Here is a 25,471-nt window from a genome sequence, read left to right on the forward strand (position 1 = left end):
GCTCAAACCTCCCCTCTCACCTCATACCTGTGTTGGGGGTGGGAGGAGTGTGTGTGTAAAAAAGGTGCTGTCACACACGCTCCTCCCTGCTCACTTTAGCACCGACACTTGGGTGTTTTGGGGTGCCCTCAGGGTCCCAGCTGCTCCCAGAGCACAACACCAGGTGGGTGTTGCTCTCTCTGCACACAGAACTCCTGTGGCTGATCTGTGCAGAGCTCATATGGAATGGCAGGAATATGGAGCAGCACAGCTGCCTCCAAGGAGCAGTGAACCACCACGTGTTGTGCAGAGCTCACCTGGGTAGGAGCAGTGCCAGTGCCCCGAGGGGCCTTGTGTGCTCACATGCTGCCCATGAGCAGAACTACCACGGGATGTGTCCAGCCTACAGCCACACCTGGGCACAGGTGGGTCAGGGAGCTGAATTTGGTCATACATCAGCTAGAGCAGCTCTTTCCAGATGAGTCAGAGCTGGGCCATGAGGCTGCCCACCAGCCCCAGCACTTACCAGGGCCTGGTGTACTGCTCCTGGTTATTCCCTTTGCCTGGCTCTGGGGCTGTGTCAGGGGCTGCCATCTGAAGCTGTGAGGAGCCCTTTGCTGGAAGTCCCGCAGTGCTTCCCTCTAGCATGGAAAGCACACAGGCAGTTAGGACAAGCAGAAGGCCAGTTGTTCAGTATTTTATTCAAGAGGAAATATACACACACCTCTCCCTGGCAGGGGGAGCAGCCAGCCCAGGGCATGGCTGCAGTAACACGGCCACACCCGTGTTTGTGCAAAAGAAGGAGCCCGGTGTTCCCTGGGAGCGCTGGGAGCTGGGTGTGTGATGGAGCAGGAGATCCCCGCGGCTGGGCCCTGCCCGAGCGCTCTCCAGCAGCCCCGGCACTCCCCAGAGCGCCGCTGACATTTTCCAGGAACAACAGAAGGAAGAGGCAGCTTATTGTGCTTAAGACATCTGAACAAATCCTGGGTAGGAGACACTCACAGCTTGTGGGTATTGCTAATTACTTACAGTTAAGAAAGAATGGATCCTGACAGGGACAGGACCCTGTGGGCCCTATGGAGTCTCTGCCACCAGCACCCCCGAGGTCACTGCGCTCCCAGCCTGTGCCTGGGCAGGGCTGCAGCTCCTGCTTGCCTGCAAACAAGGTGAGCTGTGCTGGGCGGGGGCGTCCTGCAGGGCAGGTTCCTTGCCCTTGGTGCCCCAGGGAGAACTGGTGAGAAGCTCCCTGCCCTTGGGAAAGGCTGTGCTGCGCCAGCCCACCCTTCCTGCCTGGGAAGGAGAAGCCATTCCCAGGGGAGGAAGAGCCTTCCTCTTTCTGGGAGGAAAGCTCAGAGGCCAGGCATGAGAGTAAGCTCGTTCAGCTCTCCACTCAGGCTACAATTGAAAGGTTAAATATGATTAAATGCTGTAGATTTATACATAATGTTTCCTTCTACCTATGGAACGTGTCTGAATGGTCCAAAGACACCAAAAATGTTGTTAGAAACTGTAGTCATCCAAGAAAGATAACCCCACCCTTAAAAACAAAATAAATCCTATTTAGTTTTACTACAGCCTTTGTTAAATGCCCTCAGAAAAACAGAGTATTTTCAAGTGCCTTGTGAGAATGTATCTGTTCATGCAATGGCCCAAGTTCCTCATTTCACAAGCATTGCACATTTTTATGTAAGTCATCAAAACTATAAAACCTATTATTTTTGTCTGAAAGTCTTAGTCTAAAAAGTACAGCATAACTTTATATCCACCCATGGAAACTCCTAGACGCGCATGTGCACAGACACACACTGTTGCCTAAATGTCTTCTAAAGATACTGATTACAAAGTGTATAAAATTGGGAATACATTGTCAGGATACAGTGAGAGATGAGCCACCCTCTACCACAGACTATAATCTAGGATCAGTCACTAACTGTACAGGTTTTTACAGCCTTGCATTCACCAGGGACTTGTGAAACGCAAACAGCAACTACACAAAGAACGGCAGTACCACTGCAGGAACACAGGAGTTACTGGCTCCAGCTCCATGGAACTGGCTGGAATCTGAGTGACATTTTTGTTTCCTTCAAGCAGGGCTGAAACTCAGCCTCCTGTGGGACAACTCCACTACCAGCTGGGTGAGGGACCCCTGCTCTGAACCTGCTCCTGGACTGGGAGTGATGGAGCAGGAGCCAAAGCCTCCTCTCTCCACTAGGATGAACTTAGGCTCTAATGTAACAAGCTCACATGCCACTGAGACCGTGGGCCACCTCCCAGGGGCATCTCCACGCTGTCCCCAAGCTCTGCCGACACAGTGGCGTGGCTGGTAAAATTCTTTTTGTTTAAACTTTGTTATTCTTCAGGCAAATGCAGGCCCTGAGGCCATTTGGTCCTGAGTGTCCGCACCAAAGAGCCCAGGAGGAGGCAGAGGCGGAGCCAAGGGTGGGTGTTCAGAGGTAGTCGCTTCCTTCGCCTGTCCTGGTACTCCCCAGTCCAGTGTGGTATTGGTTAGATGGCCATGCCCCACCTCTGCCTGCTCCCTCTCCTGCCCACCTGCAAAAGCCAGACTCCCTTCCCAAGATCTAGGCAGAGAAAAGGGACCAGGTGGATTCAGGCAACTCATCCCCCTCCAGAGCAAGACCTGCCTTCTCAGGAGATTTCAGAGCCTGGCCTACCTCAGCAGCTGCTTGGTGCATAGCCTGGAGAATAGTTGGAGGCACTTTATGCATGCTCTAGCTTGCCATTCCAACCTGCTGGAAGCGTGGTGCCAACAGCCTCGGAGAAGATCGCACTAGCACTAGGGAAGAGGCCAGACAAGGCGCCAGGACAGACAGAGATGGGAGGAGCCTCGTGTAGCTGTTTGAGAAAGACTAAGGGCTCCTCAGTTTGCTGCTCCAGGCGTGCACCCCCCATGCTCTGAGGGACCCCTGCCAACAACCCGACAGGTGGAAACGTCTCAAGTGGCATGTCCTCATGTGAGAAGTTGTGTGTGGGGTAACCCAGACCAACAAAAGGGCCTATTTCTGCTAGAAAAGTCTTAAGATTTGTCACTACCTTACGTGCAGACGTGGGAGAGCTGATCAGGCTGAGAATGTGTTAAAATTGCTCAGGCTGCTTCTAGTTCACTATATGTAAGTCCTGTGACCGCGCTCCCATGACAGGAATCTGAAATATCAAGTGCACTGGAAAAAAGGGATTGTCAGAAAAAACAGAAAATAGAAATACTACAAAAGCAACATTACTGAGAAGGAAGTGGACTGAGCCAATGCCAACTTGTGTGGTCACACAGTGGTTTCTATAGTCTCAATCACTTCCATCTCGCACTGCGAGGGCGACAGGAGCGGGCATTCGTCCGGCTCCCAGCTGCTATCCGGGCTGTAATCTTCCTCCGAGCTCAGCTCGGCCACCCCCTCCGTGTCCTCGTCACACGACTCCATGTAGTGAACCCCCACCGCGTTGATGCCGGAGTCCTCAGAGCTGGACGGGGAAGAGCAGTGCTCTGGTTTTGGTGTATTGCTCTCCTTTGTGATTAAGGCGTTGCGGACGGAGCCCTCGTCGGGCTTTGCCCTGTGCGGAGCGGGCGGCTGGCGCTGCACGTAGCACATCTTGCCGTTGATGCACTTGACGCGGTAGTTGTCGATGAAGAGGTCGGCGATGGTGCAGAACTGCGGCGCCTCGGGCGGCAGCGGCGGCTGGAAGGCGGGAGCGAACTTGAGGAAGTGCTCGGTGAGCGACACCGAGATCTGGATGGTGTTGGGGGACTCCCGGGGGCGGACGGGGATCTCGGTGCTGGGGAGCTGCTCCACGGGGGTCATGGGCTGGTAGACATATTTACCTGCGGGGACACACAGGAGCAGCATTTAAAGGAGTTTGAGTTTACACAGAAGCGATGACATTGACACCCTTGGACACCACCAGCAGTTCCCTGCTGGCAGCAGCTGTTGCTTCTCTCGTGGCCTCTCCAGGTATGGATCCTCTGACACCTAATGCTGCAGGTAATCACAACCTCCTGTACCCCAGTGCTGCTCCCCGCCCTGACACTGCCTTGAGGACTGCTGTAGGACATGACTAACTCTGGAGAATTAACTCCAGGGCACAACTCCATAGGCATGAAGTGGGAAAGATGCCCGGTCTGCCCACTCTGCCTTTTAGGAGAAAGAAAATGGACAAGATTCTCAGAGGCTTCCCCCCCCCCAACACTGAACATAACATGTTAAGTTCTAGCTTACATCTTTGCTACAATTATCAAAATTTTATTATATTACTATTATTCCAGTGAGTCTCCGTGTCCACGACTCCATGTTCTTTGATTTTGGGGACTAAATCGTGTTTTTCCATATTGTAAACCAGAAGTTCGTACATAACTACGATTAGAATTTTAAGGCAGAAAATAAGGGAATTTCCAAGCTTTAGGCATCTTGATTATCTGTTTAAGTAGTAAGAAAATAGGATTATGTTGGTTATATTGAGCAGAACAAAGTGTGAAGTGAACATCTTCACTAACAGAAATAAATAAGAGAGCAGAAAATTGGGACTATGTCAGGAAAAACTGAGAAACCTGAGGCTATGCCTAAGACTGTAAAATGCTGCATTTTATTTGCATGAAGCTTCTGAAAGATTCATGTCTCCCCAGGGGCTCATCCACTGGGAAAGCACAAATTTCCAGAAGTCTTGTGAGTAGTGGGGCTGTCAGAAGAGTTTTGCTGCACGAGCTGCAGATCCGGCTTTGCACAGGAAGCAAATGCACCAAAGCATGGATGGGCTGTGTGGGTGCCTGAAGATCTCCAGGTGCCGGGCAGAAAGGAAGGCAGAGTGCTGGTGTGTTTCCAGCTCACAGGTAGATGCAGCCTTTCCCCCTGAATTACCCATTCCTTTGGAACATCGCAGAATGGCTCTCCTTGGAAAGGACCTTAAAGACCACGGAGGTCCCAACCCCCTGGTCTAGTAGGAGGGCAGGGACACCTCCTACTAGACTAGCTTGCTCTAAGCCTCAGGGCAGGGCTCGCTCCCCCTGCAAAGCCTCTCGGCAGCAGAGAATCCCCCTGGGGCCGGGAAACCCCCCCAGCCCCGGAGGAGCTCTGTCGGCTCCCGGCAGCCGCGGGTGCTGCCGGCGCTCCGGGGCCCACGCACAGCCTGTGCTCCGCCAGCTCCGGGATGTCACCGGCAACCTCGAGCCCCGGGAAGGCTCTTCCCACCCCGCAGTGCTGCTGGAAGGGAAACGGCTCTCGTGAAAATCGGCTGGGATTTACAATCCCCGTAGCCCAAGGACAAGGAATACAGCTGAAAGGCCACGGAACCGGGGCTCTCCGAGCTCTGGAGCGTGGGAGAGGCTCCAACACGACGAGGGAAAAGCCCAGCCGTGTGCCACGGGAGGAGAGCGCAGACAGAGCTGGCAGCAGAGGGAAGTGTGTGAACAGCTTCGACCAGCTCTCCTCGAATACCTCATCCAATGTTTTCTCCCTACGATCTGTGCAGTGGTAACTGCTGACAGAGCCACGGGGAAAGCTCAGTGACAAGAAATCAAGCTTTTCCCCTGTCAGCTTCTGGCTGGATGACAGAAAACACAAAGCCATCCTCTCCACTTGCCACCTCTGTACCATGGTGTAGCTCCTAAACCTGCTGTTACTCAGAGGAATGAGTGTTGGCATCCAGCAGCTGCATGCTCCAGCCACAGGCAGAGCACAGCTCTCACTCCTCCAGCACAGATCCTTGGTTCTGACGTCTCTGAGCAATGGGGTCTCTCAGAGGTTTCTCAAATCTTGTGGACAGAACTTCCCTGGGAAGCTCCTCACCCTCACAGCCACAGCAGCAGCCCACGGCTTCCTGCCATCTGCTGCTTCCCAGAAATCCTTCTGTGAAATTAGTGAACATTAAATATGCCACTGCCTTGCAAAGCCCCACAGCTGATGATTACTGTGCTGCTGGCTGGGATAGTGTCTGATAAATTCAACTCATGGAAACTGAAGTGCAGCCTGCCCTTGCCTGAAACCACAATGCTCTATTTATCCATAGATTTGGAGGGCTTCTGTGTGGGCTCCTTTGACAACCAATGACAAAATACAACCAGATACTGGTGAAAAGCTTTTCTTCAACTCAGTTCTGTGCTGCCTCCATTTCAACAGTCCAGGGAAGGGTCCAATGAAGATTTTACCAGGACGAATATAAAAGGTCTCTGTACAACAGGACTCTGTTTTTCCACTTAAAACAGTCACCACGTGCTGGCAGAAGGCTGAGGGATGCTGGGAATAGAAAGTAATGTATTTAAGCCAAAGAAGCTTACAGCATGGGCATGGAATGGTAAAGCAAAGACTCTTCAGTTTGAATTTTTTTGGTGTTTGTTTTTCCCCTTTAGGGAAAAGAAGAAGAGTGGTGGCCAGGTCAGCCAGGGAGTTGCTGGGAGCTCAGCTGGTTGTTTCTCCACTGCAGCCACACAGCAGCTCCCTGCATGTTTCAGGACTGCCCTGCTGGCACTAATTGCAGAGCAGGAGCAAAGAGCACAGGATTTCAGAGCCTGTCTGTGCAACCTCACAGGGGCTGAAATGTTCCTCACGTTCCAAGGACAAGCTCTGCCAGGGTAAAGCAGGAACCAGCCAACACACAGCAAAGAGAATTTTCTACATTAACTGATTTCTACATTTCTTTAGTATTCTGGTACAAGTTTGTCAAGTCTTAGCTGGTTTTAGAGGCAATTTTAAACAGATTAAACTTGTTTCAAAAAATGATCAGGTGCTCAGAACTGGGACTGTCAGACTGGATTGTGGACAATGCTGAGCCTCTGTTACCACCCCTCACCCTACATAATGCATGGAAACTCATCAGCCAGGATGCAGCCTATGAAAAATAAATGCAGAAATTAGAAATAAGATTGCCCCCCAACCCTGCAGCTTGTAGGACTGCCAGGCTTTTTCACTAGAAATGCCCCTGGAAGCACAAGTCCCCAGGTTCTCTTATAATCCATCTCAATCTGGTCAAATACCTGTGGAAATCAACAGCAATATTTTTGCTGACTCTGAAGAGCTGGCAACAATCTGTGATAAAACAGCACTTTGAGCACCTATTCTGTTCCATCCCATCTAATACACTAGCTCAGAACTTATTGCCTATTTATTCCAAGTCAGTTGAGGAACTCTGTGATGCACTGTGCTGATGAACACTCCTGTAAATGACAGTGTTCTGCACAAATTCAGATGTCACAAGACACCACATCCAAAGTTGTTTCCTGGATCACTTCCCCACCACTGCCTATGTGGTGAAGGGAAAGTACTGCACTTTGTATTTGTATGACAGTGTCAAACACCTGTCTAAAAACCAAACTCCAAATCCTGTGAAAAGAATTTTACTGCATTTGCAGAAGTTTAGGAAGTTCTGGTGCACTTTAAGAGCTGCTGTGAAGAGGTGTCAAAGCTCTGGCTTTGCACTTCCACTGCCGTGGCAAAAGGGCTCAAGGGAAACGAGAACCTGCTCCCCTCCTGGAAACAGTGTGAAATCAGGCTCTGCCAGAATGACTGCCATGGTAAGTCTTGGTTGTCCATGACAGCCACTGGCTGACAGGTGAGATGATAATACAAGAGACCCCAGAAATAAGTCTATAGGCTACACTTGACCATTTGTCCCCCTGAGCCTGCTCTGTGCTCAGGGCATTATCCCCCACCAACACTGCTCCTCTGTCTGACCCCTCGAAGTGACAGCAGCCTGGACACAGCAAGAAAGGGACAATTGTTTCTCCATTTCTTCAGCTGGCCCTTGTGCCAGCACACAAACCAAATCCTCAGGGACCTGGCACATGCTACAGCCAACACTCAACTGCAGAACAACTATTCAACTATGTCCAAGGAAGTGAGTGCTGGGCAGTGCTCATCTCCCTGTTGCTCTGTGCACAGAAATAGGATTTCTGTTGCCAAATCGGATGGATGCTGTTCCCCAAAGCCTTGGATCCATGCCTCCAGTGAGCCTGCCAGCAGGCTAAGGCAGGATCCAGCAAAGCAGGGAGCTCTATCATCACCTGCACATCTCCAGCAAACTCAGGCAACTTGGAAAATTTTTTTAAGTTTGTGGCACTAATAAGCAGAACTATGTGGCTGATTAACTGGAAGCTGTATTATAGAGCCTCCTGCTTCCATAACCCCAAATCAAGCTTTGAGAAACAAGCCACAAGGTCATTTCTTTCTGATTTTTTGCTAATTGGGCAGTCTGCATGCATCCTCACCAGACACAAAGCACCAATTTCTGTGGCTAATATGAAATAACTTAAACATGAAATAAGCAGAGGTGTGGCTGGAAAATTTTCTTTTCTACTTCCCTCCATCCCAGCATTCTAGTTTACCTCTACCACTCATTAATGTGCTTGACATATTGAAAAAAAAAAAAGTCCAGCTTTCAAGAGGGAGGTTTCCTAGAACAAATTCTCAAATTTTACCCTCTCAAAAGGAGGACTTAGTCCTAATAAACAACACCATGAATTGCAGTGCACTTCAGAAAATGGTAAGAGAGAGCTGTGGATTTTACAAATCTAAGTCAGCAATACATACCATGGATATTTGTTTGCATGCAAGGCATTTAGACATCTATTAACTGAAAGATAAAAGCTTTCTTCATATGTATTCTTCCCCCTGCAGCTGCTGGAACAAATATTTCTACAGCCTCCCATCTGCCAGCTCATCTATCTCCAAAAATCAGCAAGGTTAACAAAGACCTGCTACTTGGCAGCTATTGAATGTGACCTGGCTCAGCTTAGGAGCTGCTCATGTGTGGGCTGAGCACTCGTGGAAGTCCCAAGCAGAGGTGGCTGAAGGTGAACTGGCTCTGATCCCAAGGGAATCTCCATGCCTTTGGCTGTGGTGGATGCTCCAGAGGGGCTGGAGTTGTGACCCCAGGGCACAGTCCATGGCTGCACAGGCCCCCAGTGAGGCTGTGGAAGGATGTGTCCTGTTCCCCAGCAGGGAGCTGCTCCCCAGGTACTGGTGACTTGGTGCTGCCTGAACATACACCTGTGTAACAGCACCAGTAATCCCCCCTTGTGAAGTCCAATGGGATTCTCACTTCAGCTGTGCCAGACTTTGCCATTGCCACTCACAACTCTGCCAAAAAATTCAGCTCACACAGGAGGGGAATTGGTCCCACTATGAAGAACGTAAAAACCCTCTAATTAAATACCACACAGCTCTGAAGGAGTGAAGGCAAAGGAAGCATTCATAATGCATGTGTGACAGGAGACAGCGCTGCCTTGGAGGGGATCTGCATTATTCCAGGGAGAGCTCCCTGCACAGCTGTTCTGTGTGTGGAAACCTTGGAGATGAGCTTCTCGAGCACTGGCTTTGCTCACACAAGAGACAGAACAACTGAGTGCTCTTCCAGCAGCATTTGTTTCACATCTCCTGGGTGGGGCAGGAGAGCCAAGTCTGGCTCTGGGGAAGCACCAGGTGGATGTGCAGCTCTCTGCCAGGTGGTGACAGCTCAGAGCAGGAGTGGTGCCCTGCTGCCAGTGCTGGCACAGTGGCCCCAGGACAGTACAGAAGCTGTCACACCCAGCTGGGCTTCCAGGGTACCCCAGAGCAGTGGATGGCACAGGTTTGCCAGCCCAGCCATGGGAAGGAACCAGGTAGGGATTCACAGCTGGTACAGCAGAACCTTGGGGCAAGGGAGTGTTTCCTCCTTCACAGACTAAGGCAAAGCTCGCTGCAGATCCTGGACAGGTTTATGGAGGGCACTCAGCATCCTCAGTCTGCTGGAGGTGCCCACTACACCTGCTGTTGCCAAGTGCCCAGCAGAGTGGAATTCCATTGGGAAGTGTGACGTTGGGCTGAGCCCTCCAGCCCTGCCAGCTGAACAGTGGACAGAATGACTGCTCTGGCTCTCCTCTTCCTCTCTCCAGTTACATGCATGGCTTGGAACAACAAACCCTTGCAAACAAAGCTTGCCCTAGCTGTAAATACTTGCCAAGGACTATCACAACTCCAAACTACACTTAGAGCACAGTACTAACTTTTCCAGAGGGGTGAGAACAAATGGAAGGAGAAACCCCGAGCACATTTACAGATGGCACATGTGAAAAACTGCACTGCTTGCCCAGTCTGCACTTCTTTGTGATGTATGGAATAAACATCATGTCATATCCAGCAAATCCTCATGGGATGTGTGGTGAGCAAAAGATGTGGAATGAGCCACCAGAGGAAATGGAAAACATTTCAAGAAACTGAGGCACTGCCAGATTGACAGGCTCAAGTAGAGCTGAACTGGGCCACTGGTGGTTATAATAAGGCATAACTGAAATGATTGTCCACCTTGAAGAAGCCTTGTAGATAAAGGCATGCAGCACATCGGTGTGAGTGATATTTCTGCCTTGCACTTTGTCCAAACAACTTTGAAAAAGCACCGAGATTGCTCAAACAAATTTCTGGTGTGGGGAATGCAAACAGAACATTCAGCATACCTGCAGGAATTCTGGCAGAACTAGAAGGCCCAGTAAGGGATCACAGAAGAGACTCCAAGGGCACAAATCAACTCAGCAAAGGAGCAACAGAAAAAGCAGCCACACACCAGCACCTGAGCAGTCTTGAAGTGCAGCAGGAAGGGCTGGCAGGCTGTGCCCTAACAAAAATATATCACTGCAAACAGCTCCTTCTGACAGAAGCACCTCCATCTGAGCACTAATGAATCCACCCCATTCCAGACCCCATCCAAGCACAGGGAAGAACCAGTCCAGTGATGTTTTGGCAGTGGCTGCCTAGGAGCAATTCCATACAGCTGCCAGCTCTCTCCTGTGGAGGTGTTCCCTCCCTGCTGTACAGCCAGACAGCTGAGCCAGCCCCTGACTCGATGCTTTTCACAGGAAACCAGCACAGATGGGGAAAAAAAATCAGGAAGTTTTTCCTCATCACATTTGTATTTTAATGCCCTTTTGTCTTGATCTGTTTTAAATACAAAAAGGATCATGACAGTACATGCTGTGAGCTGTCTAAGCCTTTGAGGAGTTTCTGTGCACATCAGCTTAAGAGCAGGTAACACTTAAATGCAAACAGACCCTGGAGCTTCCTCCATCATCCCTGCTCTTTACTCTCATTGCTTACATGGATTTACTGGACTTAAAGAAAAAGCAACCCTGAAGGCTTGAGAGATGCAGCCATAAACCCTCTTAAAGGGGCCGTATTTGCTCACTAACCATTGTAAGGGAACAGAATACCAGCACCCAACAAGGCAGTGAGCAGCAGCACACACCACCTGTGTGTTCTGGAGGAGCTCTTTCCTTTCAGTAGCTGGAGAATGTCACCCATACCACAGGTGCTACTAACCCCAGCTCCATGCTGGGTTCCAGAAACACAGAAGTACAGGCATGGAAAGTGTGGCACAGCCCTGGTTACCTCTGCCAGTACAGCAGCTGGGCAACACTACCCAAGCTCTGAATCCAAGGATTTTCATCTTCCAACATCCCTTCCAAACCCACCCCCAAAGGCCAGAACAGCCACTTCTTAAAATTTCTCAGGGGAATGTGTATCCCCCAAGTTACACTAGATATTTTTAAAATTCAGGAGAGAAAATAGAAAAAAATGGCTTAGTGCTAAATATTTATTCTACAACCCCATCCCTGAGCACCATCTGCTCTAGCTTCAGCAGCCCATGGTTTCCATGCAGCCAGTCAGTGTACTGACAGGGAAACAAAGCAACATAAGCACAGCTCCATGTCAAACTACCCAGAAGACCGTGGCATTGCCTGGAAATCAAAGGGACTGGAGACACAAGATCCAGTTGTCTTCAAGTGTGTGGTATGTGCTGCAGGGGGCACCCTGAGCCTCTGCATATGATGGAATGCTTTCTTGAGAATTCTTAAATAAGCAGAACAGCTCACCAGGTCCTTGAAGGAAAAGTCCTCTCCAAAGACCCACACTCTGCACCCACAGGGGACAGCTGGGGCAGGAGGTTGGGATTCACAGCTTGGAATAGACACATCTCTGTGGCCACAGTGTTTTCCTGGTGACTGACAGGAGAAACAATGGCCCATGGGACATGCTGTACCCGTGCTGATCCCTTCCTGCGGCCAGAGCCCAGGATCTGCTGACACATCATCTGTGCAGTTGCTGCGTGGGGGGCAGGAGCCTTCAGGCTGGACACCACCATGTTCTTTAGCTCCAGTGCTGGGAACAGGGTCCTTATTCCCAACACACTCTGTTACCCCAGCGCTGTTCCTGTTGTCTTAGATACCAAAGGTTCTATCATCATCATAGTACAAGGATTTCATATTATCAGAGCTTCATACCTTCTTGATACAGGCAGCTCCTCTACACACTGACTTCTCCAGGTCCTCGCAGTAATCTGACTCTCCTCACTCCTCTTTCCTTACTCTTATATAGCACTAGTTCTTATTGATTGCAGGTGTGGCCTGTTAAGATCAGGCCCACCTCCAATCTTCAGCAACTGACCCAGCTGCAACTTATTGGGCTTGCAAGATCACCCTCTACAGTTCCTGGTGCCTCATGCACATCTCCATTCACATGCCATTCAAACCAAGCTATTTCCATCACAAGCCTCTAGAGAGCCCATTTCTAGGGATTTTAAAGGACTGCTCTCCCTGCCTGTGCACAACACACATCACCACCTGGAGCTCAGGAGTGCAAGTATAGGCACCAGTGCTCCCCTTGGAGGGGTATGGGATCCAGCAATGCTTTTCATCAACACATAGAAGCCCAATACCACCACTGGAGGTGGAGCAGGTGGATATCACATTGAGCCATGGTATCACACAGTGCCACTGCAGGCAAGTGGCTTGGAGCACCTGGTCAGCACAGCTGGGAGCACAAACAGCTCTCTGCTGTGAGCCAGTGCTGGCAGAGGTGAGAGCATCACCCTTGGCTTCACATCCTGAGAGACAAGATCCCACAGGACCAGCTACAGAATGGCTCCTGTGCCAGCAGATCGAGGTCTAGTGGCACAGGGAGGAAAAACAAGGCAAAAGGTGAGTTTCTCCTTCTACCTGCCCTGTTAGCTGGGCTAACACTGGTAGACTGCAGGAAGGCTGCAAGAGCTGGTCAGTCCACCCTGACACACCTCATGTTGCCCCAACCTTTTACCAGGGACCAGGGGAGTGAGTGCAAACACCTGGAGTGGGGCTTGGGCTTGGGAAAGCACTGAAATCCAACCAGGCAGCTACACAGCATGGAGCAGCCAAGCACCCTGCCTGCAACAGTTACAGGTGAGCACCAGCATCATGTGTGGCTGGGAGAGGGACAGACAGAGCCTGGCACACAGAGCCTGGCACAGCAGGGAGTCATTTCAGGGCTGGGTGCAAGCACACAGCCAAACAAGCAGCTTCAAGAGCAGACGTGTGGGCTCTCGAGCTCCGCAGCCACCAGTGAGAACAGGAATACAAATGCATGCCTCTTGCTGAAATTGTTTTACAACGTAGGTTACATATAAATTCCAACTGTTACATGGCCTAAATTAAAGCATGGCTATGTTAAAAACAAGACCCAGTTGCCAAGCAATCAGTTTTCACTTTCCCAGTAGGTTTTTGACTTCCCTCTATGTGAATATACTAAACTATTGGCAAAAACATCTCCAAATGGCACAAACTGCACTTCTTGAGTTCTGTGATCAGTCACTACATAAAAATTGATTAGTGGAAGAATCAAAGCCGTTATGAAAACATACTCTGTATCTTGTGGGCAGATAAATTCATAGAGGTGCTGGAAGAAAAACCACAACACATTAAACCAGGGTCACTTTATATGCAGAGAGAGAGATGCTCTACCTGGAATCCAGTCTACTGTCAACCAGCTTTTGCATTAGTATAAGCTTGTGCCATCCATCAGCAGCTAAGCCCACACTGTCACAGCTCTCAGGAGTTTGGGAACATCTTACACTATTTGTGAGTAAAGCATTTTGTTTTTTATCCTTTACAGAAACACAAATTTCTAGTAGAGCCTCACCAGTGAGCAGAAATAAGTTACCAAGGCTGGCAGTGAGTCATGAAGTGTACAGCAGCACTGGTTAAATCGAGAGCCGTTACATAAGAGCACCCCAAGATGCCCCTGCTCTACAAGCCCAGCTCTGCTGGTGCAGCAACACAAGCGGTGACAAAACGAGTTCCTGATGAGCACACAGGTGTTGCCAGGAAATTGGAGGTCCTGTGCCAAGCACCTGAGAGGCCCCTTCAGTGCTTCCAGCAGGCCTGAGCAGTTTCAGCTCAGCAGACCTGCAGGATGGAAGTCACAGCGAGGACAATCTTGTGACTCAGTCTCACGGGACAATGCAAGGCTATGACCACAGGCTGCCAGGTCAGACCCATGACACATCCATCAAAAGCCACAAGGGGAAGGATGTGACAGCAGGCACTTTTGCATTGGGCACTGGCATTAAGCAGGCTCACAGACCCAGGCTGGCAAACAGATTCCCTCACCTGCAGAGTCCAGGAAGGAAGCCACACGCTCGCCACAGGCACAGTGCTCCATGTGGATTTTATCTTTAGCCTGTTCCTCTGCAGTGACAAAAGTGCCAGCAGCCTCTCACCAACAGGAGCACAGGCCCAGCACTCACCATGCAGGGTTCAGGACACCCTGCATGCACAGACACCACCACCAGCTGAAGAGAGACAAGATTAATGAACTTTTTCTTCAGAAGAGCTTGCTTCTGCTAGGAAACATCCCCAGCTTTGTCCTTTCAGGTTTCTCAAAATCAGCACTTAACCCTTCAAGCAGCCACAGAGGAAGGGTGTCAGTTATCTGCCACTCTCAGAGGCTCTTACCAGCAGATCACTGAGTTTGGGGCAAGCAGATAAAATTCTTTGTGAATTATGCCTCTCAGGTGGACAGACAGATTACAAAACAGCCTCAGAGTCATGCATGACAAAGAGGTTTCGGCTAGCAGAAAGTGTTTTGGTACACAGGTCCCTTTTTCTTTGACTTTTGGACAAAGAAGTACAGTGATTTCTGTTCAATCATGCATGAGTTGTACAAGAGTTAGTCCTATGAGACACACTAAGCAAGTAGCTTGAATTCAGAGATTTTACAGTGGTCTAATTCTGTTAAGTGATATCTGCACCTTTGTTAATAATAACAGAACATGCATGTCTCTAAACATTATAGTAAGGATTCAGAATGAATGGCAGTATGTTCTTCCAGAGGCGCTGACATTCCCACAGGGTACAAAGAATCAACACATGTGAGTTCTCTTCTCAGTGGTACATTCATACTATGATTTCCAGATTGTAACTAAAAACTGAGGACCAAAATCCCATCCAGGTCTGGAATGGTGCACCCATAAAAACTGGCAGTGTTTCCCCTTAGAGTAACACTTCAGAATATCAGAATATATTAAGCTGACATTCTTTCCTTGGTTGTGTACAGCTTAGTGAAGCGAAGCTGGAATATCATAGCTCTTTAAAATACAGGTGAAGAGAAGATCTTGCACAGCCACAGGCAACAAATCCTCATTAAAAGTCTTTTCCCATTACAAGCTGCAACATCCACCTTTCTGCTGTTTCTGCCTAGCACTCAGCATAATGCCTTGTTCTGTGCACAAACATTCTGTCCATACATTGACTTAACAGGATGAACGTTCAAATCCTTTTCACAGCAGAAGTAAATTAAAAATGCCTATTTGTCCCAGGATTTGTGTCATTCTCCCTCTAGATCAAGCTGTGTTTTCTGGGAATTCCCAGTCCTACTGCTCCTAGCCCCACTACTCCATTCCACCTTAAACAAGAGTTTTCCATGAAGAAAAATGTATGAGCTCCTCCAAATACTCAGAATTTCAGAAACAAGCATGTTACAACTCCCTTTCCCTGTTTACCCAACAAATTGGTCATCAGGATGTAGTTTTGCCCTGTGGAACAGTATTACTGGAAATCCAAGTTGCCCTCCCCGCTGCCAGGCTGGCTGCTTCCAGCGCACATCACCATCTGCAGACAGAGCACCAGAGCACTGCTGCCCTTCTGCTCCCTCCTGGATGCGGAAACGAGTTTAACAGCCACCAAAAACCAACATGAAGAAAACCTACTGGAATAAGAGCAAGGCTTCTGGAGATGTACTGTGTATGCTGTGCTGCAGAGCCCCCCAGGGCTGTGGCTGCTCCTCTAACACGCAGGGAGTGACAGACACTGGCTGCAGGCAGGCACAGCTCCTCTTTAGACCCCAAGCCCTATCAGGATGCACCTGAATTCCTCCCCATACCATCTCAGCTCACTTACCAGCTCTGTCACAGGAAAGCAGGGCTCCCTCACTGATTCCCTCCTCACAATTCCCACAGGCAGACTGGGGTCTGGGTAATTACGTTACGTTACGTTAGCCCACTCTCTGGGCTTGGGAGAGTGTCAGGGCCCCTCCTGATGGCTTCTGTCACTGGAGAGCAGCAGAGACACCTTGGAAATGCTGCTGGTGTGCACAGAGATCCTGAAATGCTGTACACATCACCGTGTGGCAGGGGAAAATGCCTGCACCTGGGCCAGGTGTCTACCTCCCAGAGAGCAGGCAGGACTGCCATGGACACACACCACATCTCCCTGGAAGAGGTTTAATTGAGGATGGCCTTGACAGAGATCTTTCACTAGCTCTGTGCGACAGAAAACAAATGCCTTCATTTTAAAATGGTATAAAAGAAAGCCACTAGTGATTCAAGCAGAGAAGAATGTGAGGAGCAGTATCAGCTCAGAGCACACCCAGGTGCAGTGACTGTGCTGATTTGGCTCATTCCCTGGCTGCAGCTGTGGGCAATGGATAAGGGATAGCCCCCTCCCCTGGCCAGCACACAGCTGGGACTGATGAGACCCCAATCACAGGGATTGTGCCTCTGCTGGGTGCCCTCAGACACTGAGAGGAAGCAATGGAGCTCTGAGAGTCAAGAGAAACCCTGGGCTGCCTGTTCAGCTGAACAACAAATGTAAATGTACTCTAGTTCTACATTCCCAGAATATTGTTAGCATGACCAAATTCAGAGAAGCCCTTCTCCCCAAAACCACCCAGCAAACACATGCCCTTTGTGGCATGCCACCCATCACACAAACCCATTTTCTCCTCTTAGCTGAAAAATGAGAGTTCCTTGGATCTCTTACCAGGCCTCCCTGACCTCATGCAGAACCTGCCAGGTCTGGCTGCAAACTCCAGCCGAGCAGTGCCATAATTTGTGATGCACACCAGGGAGTGGGAAACTAATCCAAGGCACACCTGCAAGTGCTATCCACCACCCAGCAAACTGCAAGGGAGGGGGAGCAGGTGTTTTTAAAAACCTTTCCTGCCACCACGATCTTGTTCCTTGCCTGAGCCTAGCAATATGTTCCCTTCCTGGCCCCCCAATGGGGATCTCACACTTCCCCCTCCTTGGTTTGTTTTCTTGTAAAGGTTCCAAACAGCTCAACCTGTAAAAGTGGTGGTACTGAAATTTATTTTCTGCATTTACTTTTCAATATAAGATATGCAAGAGGCTTTAAGGAGCTAAAAGCTTGCTCTTTTGATGCTGAATCGGGGGGGGAAAAAGCATAGAAAGGCTAATACAAGGTGGCACAATTACAGTCTATTGATGCAACTGCTGTGGAACCACGATTCATCATGTATTATTGATAATTGCAGCATAATGTACTGAGGGGTTTGTAGGGTGTTTAACAGAATGCAAGATATTCAGATTACAAATGAACCCAGTTGCAAGAGAATGCTCTTAATTGTATCAAGCATGGTGCCTTCTCTCACAGTTAATTCTTAGTAAGTAAAATTAGCAAAAGTCAAAGTCCTGCTGTCTGGTCAGGACAGATGCAACCCTGAGAATCTGATCCTTTCTGACATAAGCAGGTACCACCTCAGAGCCAGCAGCCTCACAGCCAGCATCAGTGCAAATCACAGCTGCAGTGGAAATCCCAAGGTGAGGAAAGGGAGGCAGGCACCTTGCTGCAGACCTGCCTCTGGCATGTTTGCTCTGGCTCTGGAAAAAGTAGATCAGAGTAATTTAAGGCTCTCAGCTTGCATCTAATAAACAAAACCTCCCAAGGCTGTCAGAGGGGAGGAAAGTGAACAGGGAGCTGCCACCCTGGCAAAGGGAATACGTGCAGTACATAGAGCAAGCAGGAGAAATGTGTAGTGGGTCAAACACAGGGGCTGAAGTAAAAAACAATTCCTGAGCTAACACATTCTTCCCTGCCGGGAAAAGGACTCCTGAGGCTGGAGCCCTCATCCTGCTTCCATGTGGAGACTGGAATCAGCACAGCCTCCTGGCAGCACCCAGGGGAGGGGTGTTGAGGACAGTACAGCAGCAGGGAAGAGGTGTCCCTGCACTCCCCGACAGAGCCCAGCAGCTCCAGTGACACCTGAGGCACCCCAGTCCCTCCAGGCACACCCATCCTGCATGTTTTTCAGTACCTCTTATGGAGGCAGTACCTGGGTTTAGAGCTCCTCACACAAGGGAGCACATTAGAGAAACACCACACTGGGAAATCTGCTCCTCACCAAGCCAGACCAGACTGAAAGGGACCTCAGAACTCCAGGCTGAGACACACAAGTCATACAGGCACCCAGGGCAGCTGAGGCTCTCAGAGCTGTTTGGATACACCAGTCAGTCCCTGATCTCCCTGCCAGCTATTATTGCCATTTTACGGACAGAGAAACATCAGTGGCAAAGAGAGCGCCTCCAGTACTGCTCACTTCCGAGCATGCCAGCCACAAGGGCTTTGGGAATTCAGGCTGGGTTCCTTCTCAATTATTCCTTCCATAGCCAAGTGGCTCTGCAACGCTAAATTGCTCCTGTCACTGAAGTAAGCAGATGTGATCCTGAATACACATGAGGAGACAATCTACTCATCATGGCATGGTGAGTTTTTGTAATTTCACAGTGTAAGTGCACTTTAACTGAGTTGACATTCTCAAGGACCTTGGCCACTGATGGAAAATAATACTTCAATGGCCCTTTTAATTGATGTAGAGTTTCCTGTTCCCCAATACAGCTCTTAAGAGTCACAGAAAAGCACTTTCAAGAACCCTCTGAGGATTCCCAAGTCCGTATTACAGCACTGCATTTATGCAAGGTAAGTCCCAATACTGTTTAATTACATCTCTGACCTCTATACAGTTTCCCATTATAGACCTCATTCTTACCCCTTTTAAGTCCAACTCAACTCATTGCACAGGAACAGGATACAAAGAGATCCTTAGCTCTGAAATTTGCATTAGGAAATGAGGGGCAAGAAGGGAGCACACTTCAGCAAGGCTTTCAGAAGATTAAACAAGGCAGTGAAGTGTGTGACTTCCTTTAAAATCCTCCATTTAAAATCCTGGTTTCTTGAGACAAAAGTATCTCAACTTTTCCTTAGCCATAAAGGAAGAATTGAGAAGGAAGTCTGTACTTCTTGCAAATCTATTACTATTTTTAAATCTTTTAATTGCCACACAGAAGCAAAGGGTTGGATGGGATCTCAAGTGGTCTTTCCAAGAGGGAAGCAGCTCCATGTAATGCCTAGAGACACCAGTCTAAGCCTTTCCCGAAGGACCACGACTCTTCACCTTCTCAAGTACTCTGTTCCCCTGCTGCATTTCTCTTTCTAGTTATATTTTCCCATATCCAAACCTGAACTCTCCTTGTCACAGCTAAGAGATACCTGGTTATCTGCCACCTCTGTGCAGAGGAGGACTTGAACACAGCTGCTCTGCAAGGCCACCTTACAGTTTGCAAAGCTCATCAGCCCTTGCCTTCTCCCTCCCTCAATTTTTTACAGCCCAAACAACCCTTTCTTTTGCACCCCCTTGTAAAGCATATTTTTCTCAGCTGATCTCTGCGATCTCCTCCCCATTTCTCCTACAGTTCTATAAAGTGCAATGCCCAAAGCTCAGCCCATCAGCCTGGTTTCCTCATCACTGAGCTGAAGAGACTAATTAAATTGCACGCTTGCCATGCTCCTGGTAATGCATCCCAAAGCGAAGGCTGGTGCTCTGGGTTTGGCTTTTCTGCCACACAGTCCTCCTGCTGCTGAGGCAAAGCAGTTTGTGATCCATCCTAATCCCCAGATTCATCTCTGCAATCACTTCTCTGGGTATTTGACTTCCTCATCCCAGGACCATTCCCAGATGATTTTGAGTAACATCTCCAGTTTATAAGCCCCACTTTGAGCTCTGATCCAGAGTGCTCATAAGCTTTTATATCTTGATGGTGGCCACAAATAACTGAGGCCAGGGAAATGTTAGGAAGAATGTAGGTCAGAACCTTTGTGTTACTGATGAAACACCGGTGCCCCTGTCCCTGTGCAACAGGTGACTGTGGCACCTCCTCACACTGCCAGTTGTGCCACACAGTACTTAGGGCACAGACAGAAGAAAACATTTTGTCCTGAACTGCTTTCAAAAGAACCCCAAATCAAGGCAAAATTCCTGAAATGCATATTTAATTGATATAGAAGCTTGCATCCAAACAAAAGCTGGCTTTTGGGGCAGCCCCCTTTCCCTGTGAAACAAAATTTGCAAAAAGTCTGTGTGAAGGGGAATCCGTGAAGGTGACTAAATTGCAAGGAGAGATGGCAATGGCAATGGATTTAAAATGAGAATGGGATATCAGGAGTCCAGGGACACCTTCAGCACCACCATGTAATCCTCACGTAAGAGTCCAGTGTTAACCTTGACCACCAAGCTTTAAGATCTCCAGAACACAACACGACCCAAGTACACTGCTCCATCACCATTTCCTGACCTCGCATCAACACGCTGCTGGGAAAGCCTGCTGTTCAAGGCTCTACGTGATTAATTATTCATCAAACTATGTTTGGACATCCACAGTTCAATCTCAGCCTCCATGATTAGATACATCAGGATCTTGAATACTGATATTCAAGTCGTTGGGCGCCTTTTCACCAGAGTTGGCTCAATACTGGATTTTGAAGCTATCTGCTATATATAGCCTAAAGCAGTTACCTCTCTGCTCAAAGGGGTTTACGCTTGTAAAAAGAAAACCATTAGCACCGAGAATGAAGTGGGTGGTGCGAAGGACAGCGGTGCCACAGCTCACCCTCCGGCCGGCTCAGCGGGAGAGGAGCACTGGGACTCCAGGCCCCGAGAGAACTCTCCGGGCATCGCCGCTGCCGCTCCTACGGAAGCAGCAACCGAGGTCAGGGTCCCACTGGGGCCGCCTGGGCACGGACAGCTCCGGGAGCGGGCTGCTCCTGGCCGCGGGACGGGACGGGACAGAACGGGACGGACAGAACGGGACGGGCGGTGAAGCAGTGCGCGGGGACCGACAGGGCATTCGGGACGGCCGGGATCGCGCACCCCCCGCCCGCTCCCTCGCCCCCTCACTCACAGTGGCACCATCCCAGGTGGCAGCACCAGTGCAGGCGGAAGCAGCGGCCGTGGCTGTGGGTGGCGCAGAGCGAGAGCCCGTCGCAGGGCTGGAAGTCGGGTCTGCCCGCGCAGCTGCGGGCGAGCGCCTGAGCCTCGTCCAGCTTCTCGCTCTTCGCCGCCGCCGCCGCCCCGCTCATGGCGCCGCCGCTCCGCCCGCAGCCCCCGCGCCGCAGCGGCCAGAGGAGGAGGAGAAGGAGGAGGAGGAGGTTGAAGACGAGGAGGAGGAGAAGGAGGAGGAGAAGGCGCCGAGCCGCAGCGGGGACCGCCCGCTCGCCCAGCGCCGCGGGGGCAGCGCCGCGGGCAGGGCCCGGCCGCCCGCCTCGCCCCGCCCTGCCCCGCCCCGGTCCCGCAGCACCGCCCGCGGTACCCCGGTGGCTGCGGCAGCCGGTGGCGCTGTCCCCCGATGGCCGTACCTTCCGATAGCTCTGTCCCTCGATGACCATGCCCCACGATGGCAGTGCCCTCCGGTGACCGAGGCCCCTCATAGCTGTGTCCACGATAGTCATGCCCTCGATGGCGATGTGCCCTGGCGGCCGTGTCCCGCGATGGCCGTACCCCTCGATGGCTCTGCCCCTCATGGCAGGGAGGGCGACCCGCGGGCTGCCCCGCGCTGCGGGCTGAGCCCGAGACGGTGCCCGAGGGCGCTGCCGGCAGCTGAGGGCCGCTGTGAGGTTTCCCTGCTTTCTCAGGGCGCTCGCAGCGGCGGGAGCGGCCACCAGCCCCGGGAGAGTTAGCCCGGCTCCCAGCAGGGCTGAGGGCCGGCTGCCAGGCTGCCCCGAGCACTCCCCCGGCCCTGGGGAGCTCCTCTCCAGACACCACCGGATTGATAAATGGGATCCAGGCACTCTGGCACTGGACAGCAGCCTCCGGGGAGTGTGGGCAGCAGGGAAGCAGCCCCGATTACAAGCGATCTGGGACGCGCCGAGCGTGCAGCTCTTTGCTAGTCTGTGAGACAGGTGGACAGAGATCACCCCTGCAGTGCCAGAGCCAATGGAGCAGGGCACTGAGGTTTTTTTTTTCATCATGCTACTTAATTTAATTCAGAAATAGATTTCTTTCTACGCGCACAGTGATTTTGAAAAAACCTGATAAACTTTGTCTTTCATTTTGTAAAATAATCAGTAGATATAATTTTGGTTAATAAACATATGAAAGTGTATTATTATTTTCCAACAATTATATCTTTAGGCCAAAATTCAAGTTTGGATTTATCTTGAGCCCTGGCTACATTATTTGTTTCCTAAGTGTGGTGGTGGACATGTTCCCCTGCTACGTTTGAAAGAAAATTGCAGTTTTATTGCTGCTCTGCTCAGCACTGGGAGTTGAAGTCAGCTTTCTGTTAGAACAGAAACCAAATGGTCATTTCCATAGTTCCCTTATCTTTGTACAATACCCAATAGCTCTATGTGAGAAACAGTCAAAACATACTTATTTTTCTGTGTTCTCCAGAATATTCCCAGACAGTTCATATGGGGTCTGTCCTTGGATAGATCCCAGAGGTGTCCCCATCCTGTACACTCTCCCGAAGGTGTGCTGAGAGGACTATTTGCTTCTTGCCAATAAGAAGGGCTTAAGCACAGCCAAGTTGCTGTTGTCTGGCTGTGATCAGCTCCACACTTTGTGTCAGACCAAAGGATATGGGCCATAACTGCAGAGCACAGAGCTTCACTGAGACTTTGAGCCACCTCTGACTGTGATCCTTGACTTGCAATGCAGACCTGGTCTCTGCAATGCTGCTGGCCCTTCCTGCTCATCTATGGTCCCCTCCTCAGTGCCACACGACTGTGCCCCAGCTGTGCCCTCACCTTCTCAGATCTGGAATGGCTACACCTTTAAACTCAGCCTATCTGGGACGAGATGTGTGCCGAGTTGCACTGAGCAGGGGCTTTCAGCCTCCCTTGGCACTGGTCACTAGGAGTGGGAGACCTTCACAGCCCTGTACATTTTAAATGTCTCCAGTGTTTATTACACTAGAAAGAGAGTATTACACTCATGGAAGCTTATCTGCCTTTGTTTTGCAGAAATCCCACTGAAAAAACAAACATTTAGAACCTTGCTCAGCTGTTTGCAAGCAGAGGAGAAACCGATTGCAAATCCAGGTGTTTCTTTGACACTGCCCTGATGTCCCCCTGTTCCCTGGAGCCTTCCAGGAGCAAACGAGGGATGCTGCTCAGCTCCCAAGAGAACCCTGGCCCAAGGAGAACTGGAACTTCTACCTGCTGGCATGAAGTCCTTCTTATCCAGCATTGTGTCACCTCCAGAATTGCTCTCAAACCAGCATGGGCTGTCAGATCACTTTCTGTTCAAAAAAAATAAGGAAGGTGAAATGTGGGTTACAGAAGGAGGGGTAGGTGTTTCTGGCAAGACCCAAGCACCCCATCCAATTTGGGCGTGCGCTGCAGGACTGCACTTCTGAGCAGCCTCAGGCAGCGAGCTCTCTGCCTCCCTTTGAAGGGCCAATGCTGCAGGGGACTCTGATCAAAGCTAAGGCAATTCTCCCCTTTGGTGCACTCCCATTCGCTACTGTTTTGCACAATGCCTGTGGCTGAGCAGTTAATGGAGGCATCTGCTGCCCCGGCAGAGTTCACTGACTTAATTAAAGATATCTAACAATCCTGCAGCTGCATGAGAGAGGCCACGGGTGCTTCCAGGGCCACACCAAATCTCCTCAGACTGAAAGCAATCACCCTGCTGTGCAGAAAGCACAGACATGCAGCCAGACACCACATGAAAGCAAAAGCAGGACCCAAGGATTGAGGATGGACTGGAGCCAGCTCACAATTGTGTGTAACCACAGCCTCACCATGCCAGAGAACTGTATAACCTCGGCTCATGGATAGCTTGGAATAGTCAGACGTGCAGCAAGTGTGCAGAGCTGGGGACATTCCTCACCTGTAGGGATAGTTTTACCTGGAAAACATTTTTAATAGATATTCTCCTACTGACTAAAAATGGTTAACTAGTTTATCAAGTTCTCCTCTGCACGGGGCTGTGTTCTCTCCTGTTAAGTGAAGAAACATTTCACTCACGGGTATATTTCTAGCATCACTGCACATTTGAGCTGATGGGGACTGTGCAAGGCTGTTAACAATTCACCAAAGAAGCTCACAGAGCAGGCTAGTGGTTGCTGCTTGGGCTGCTTGTCAGCAGGCACCAAGGGCTTTGGATCGGGCTGCCCTGCCGGGCTGAGGGTGAGGGAGCTGTGGCTGCCCTTGGGCGCGCTGTGCCCTGCTAGGAGCGGAGCAGGCCAGAGGCCAGGGCTCCCACACACTGCCCCCGCCCTCCCGGAGCTGGGAATGCGACCTCGCGGCAGCAGCAGTGTCACCGCTGGTCGTGGGGACGTCAGACAGACAGAACGATCGATGCTGGGCTGCTTTGGTCTCTGCGAATTTACAAATGAACTTCTGTCAGGAGAGACATTACTGGTGTGAACAATCTCTGTCCTCAGCAATTCCTGATGAGGGAAACAGACCCATCAAAGGCACCCGCACACAGGTGCTGTAGGTGATGAGAAGCATTTCAGCCCCAGGATAGAAGCTGGTGTTATCCTGGGATAACATTGCAGTTCCAGAGGAAGGGCATGTCCTCTGCTCCACAGCCTCTTGCTGCAAGGGAATTGCCCTTTCCCAGCTGATCCCCAGTGCGGGTGAGCACCACGGCAAGAGGCACAGGAGAAGGGAGGTTAGCCCGGGCATGGCATCGTGTCCAGAGCTGTCCTGGGGATGACAGAGCAGCTGCCAGCACAGCCAGGGCTGTTGTGTAATGTGTCACACCGAGCCTGCTCGTGTGGAAGCAGTGCTTTACCTCTGAGCCAAACTGAATTGCTCTCAGCTGTGGCACATAAGTGATTAGGGGCAAACTGCCCCAATTTGCTGGGCCTAGAGTGACTCCTTCTCCAGTCCTGGAGAAAAGCACTCCCTGGAACCAGTCACTTGGGTTGGCTCGTAACTCCTGATGGGTTTCCTGTCCTCAATTTTGCTCCCTCACCCACTGGTGGACAGGAGTAGACAAAGGGCAAAATAAAATGTATTTAGACAAAAGAGTCATGCACCCTTTTCAAACACAAACTCCTCCAGAAACAGGAAAATTATCTAATTCCATCCTGTAAGGAAGGGATGGGGAAAAAACAAAAATCAAGCACATTGGCATTTTTTCCCACTCTCATTTTTTCCCACTCTTATATGACACTATATAATCTGTCA

General features: G+C 50.3%; 1 protein-coding gene across 1 annotated transcript; it reads right to left on the minus strand.

Moving 5' to 3' along the window:
- Nucleotides 1-660: 660 nt before the first annotated feature.
- On the minus strand, nucleotides 661-21,517 carry C9H3orf70 (chromosome 9 C3orf70 homolog). Its single transcript, XM_009089270.4, has 2 exons — nucleotides 21,229-21,517; nucleotides 661-3,811 (listed from the first exon to the last, which is right to left on the minus strand). The coding sequence occupies exons 1-2, from the start codon at nucleotides 21,404-21,406 to the stop codon at nucleotides 3,258-3,260; spliced, it is 732 nt and encodes a 243-aa protein (XP_009087518.3). The 5' UTR covers nucleotides 21,407-21,517; the 3' UTR covers nucleotides 661-3,257.
- Nucleotides 21,518-25,471: the final 3,954 nt, after the last annotated feature.

This window comes from Serinus canaria, chromosome 9 (genome assembly GCF_022539315.1).
Source record: "Serinus canaria isolate serCan28SL12 chromosome 9, serCan2020, whole genome shotgun sequence".
NCBI classification, from domain to species: Eukaryota; Metazoa; Chordata; class Aves; order Passeriformes; family Fringillidae; genus Serinus; species Serinus canaria.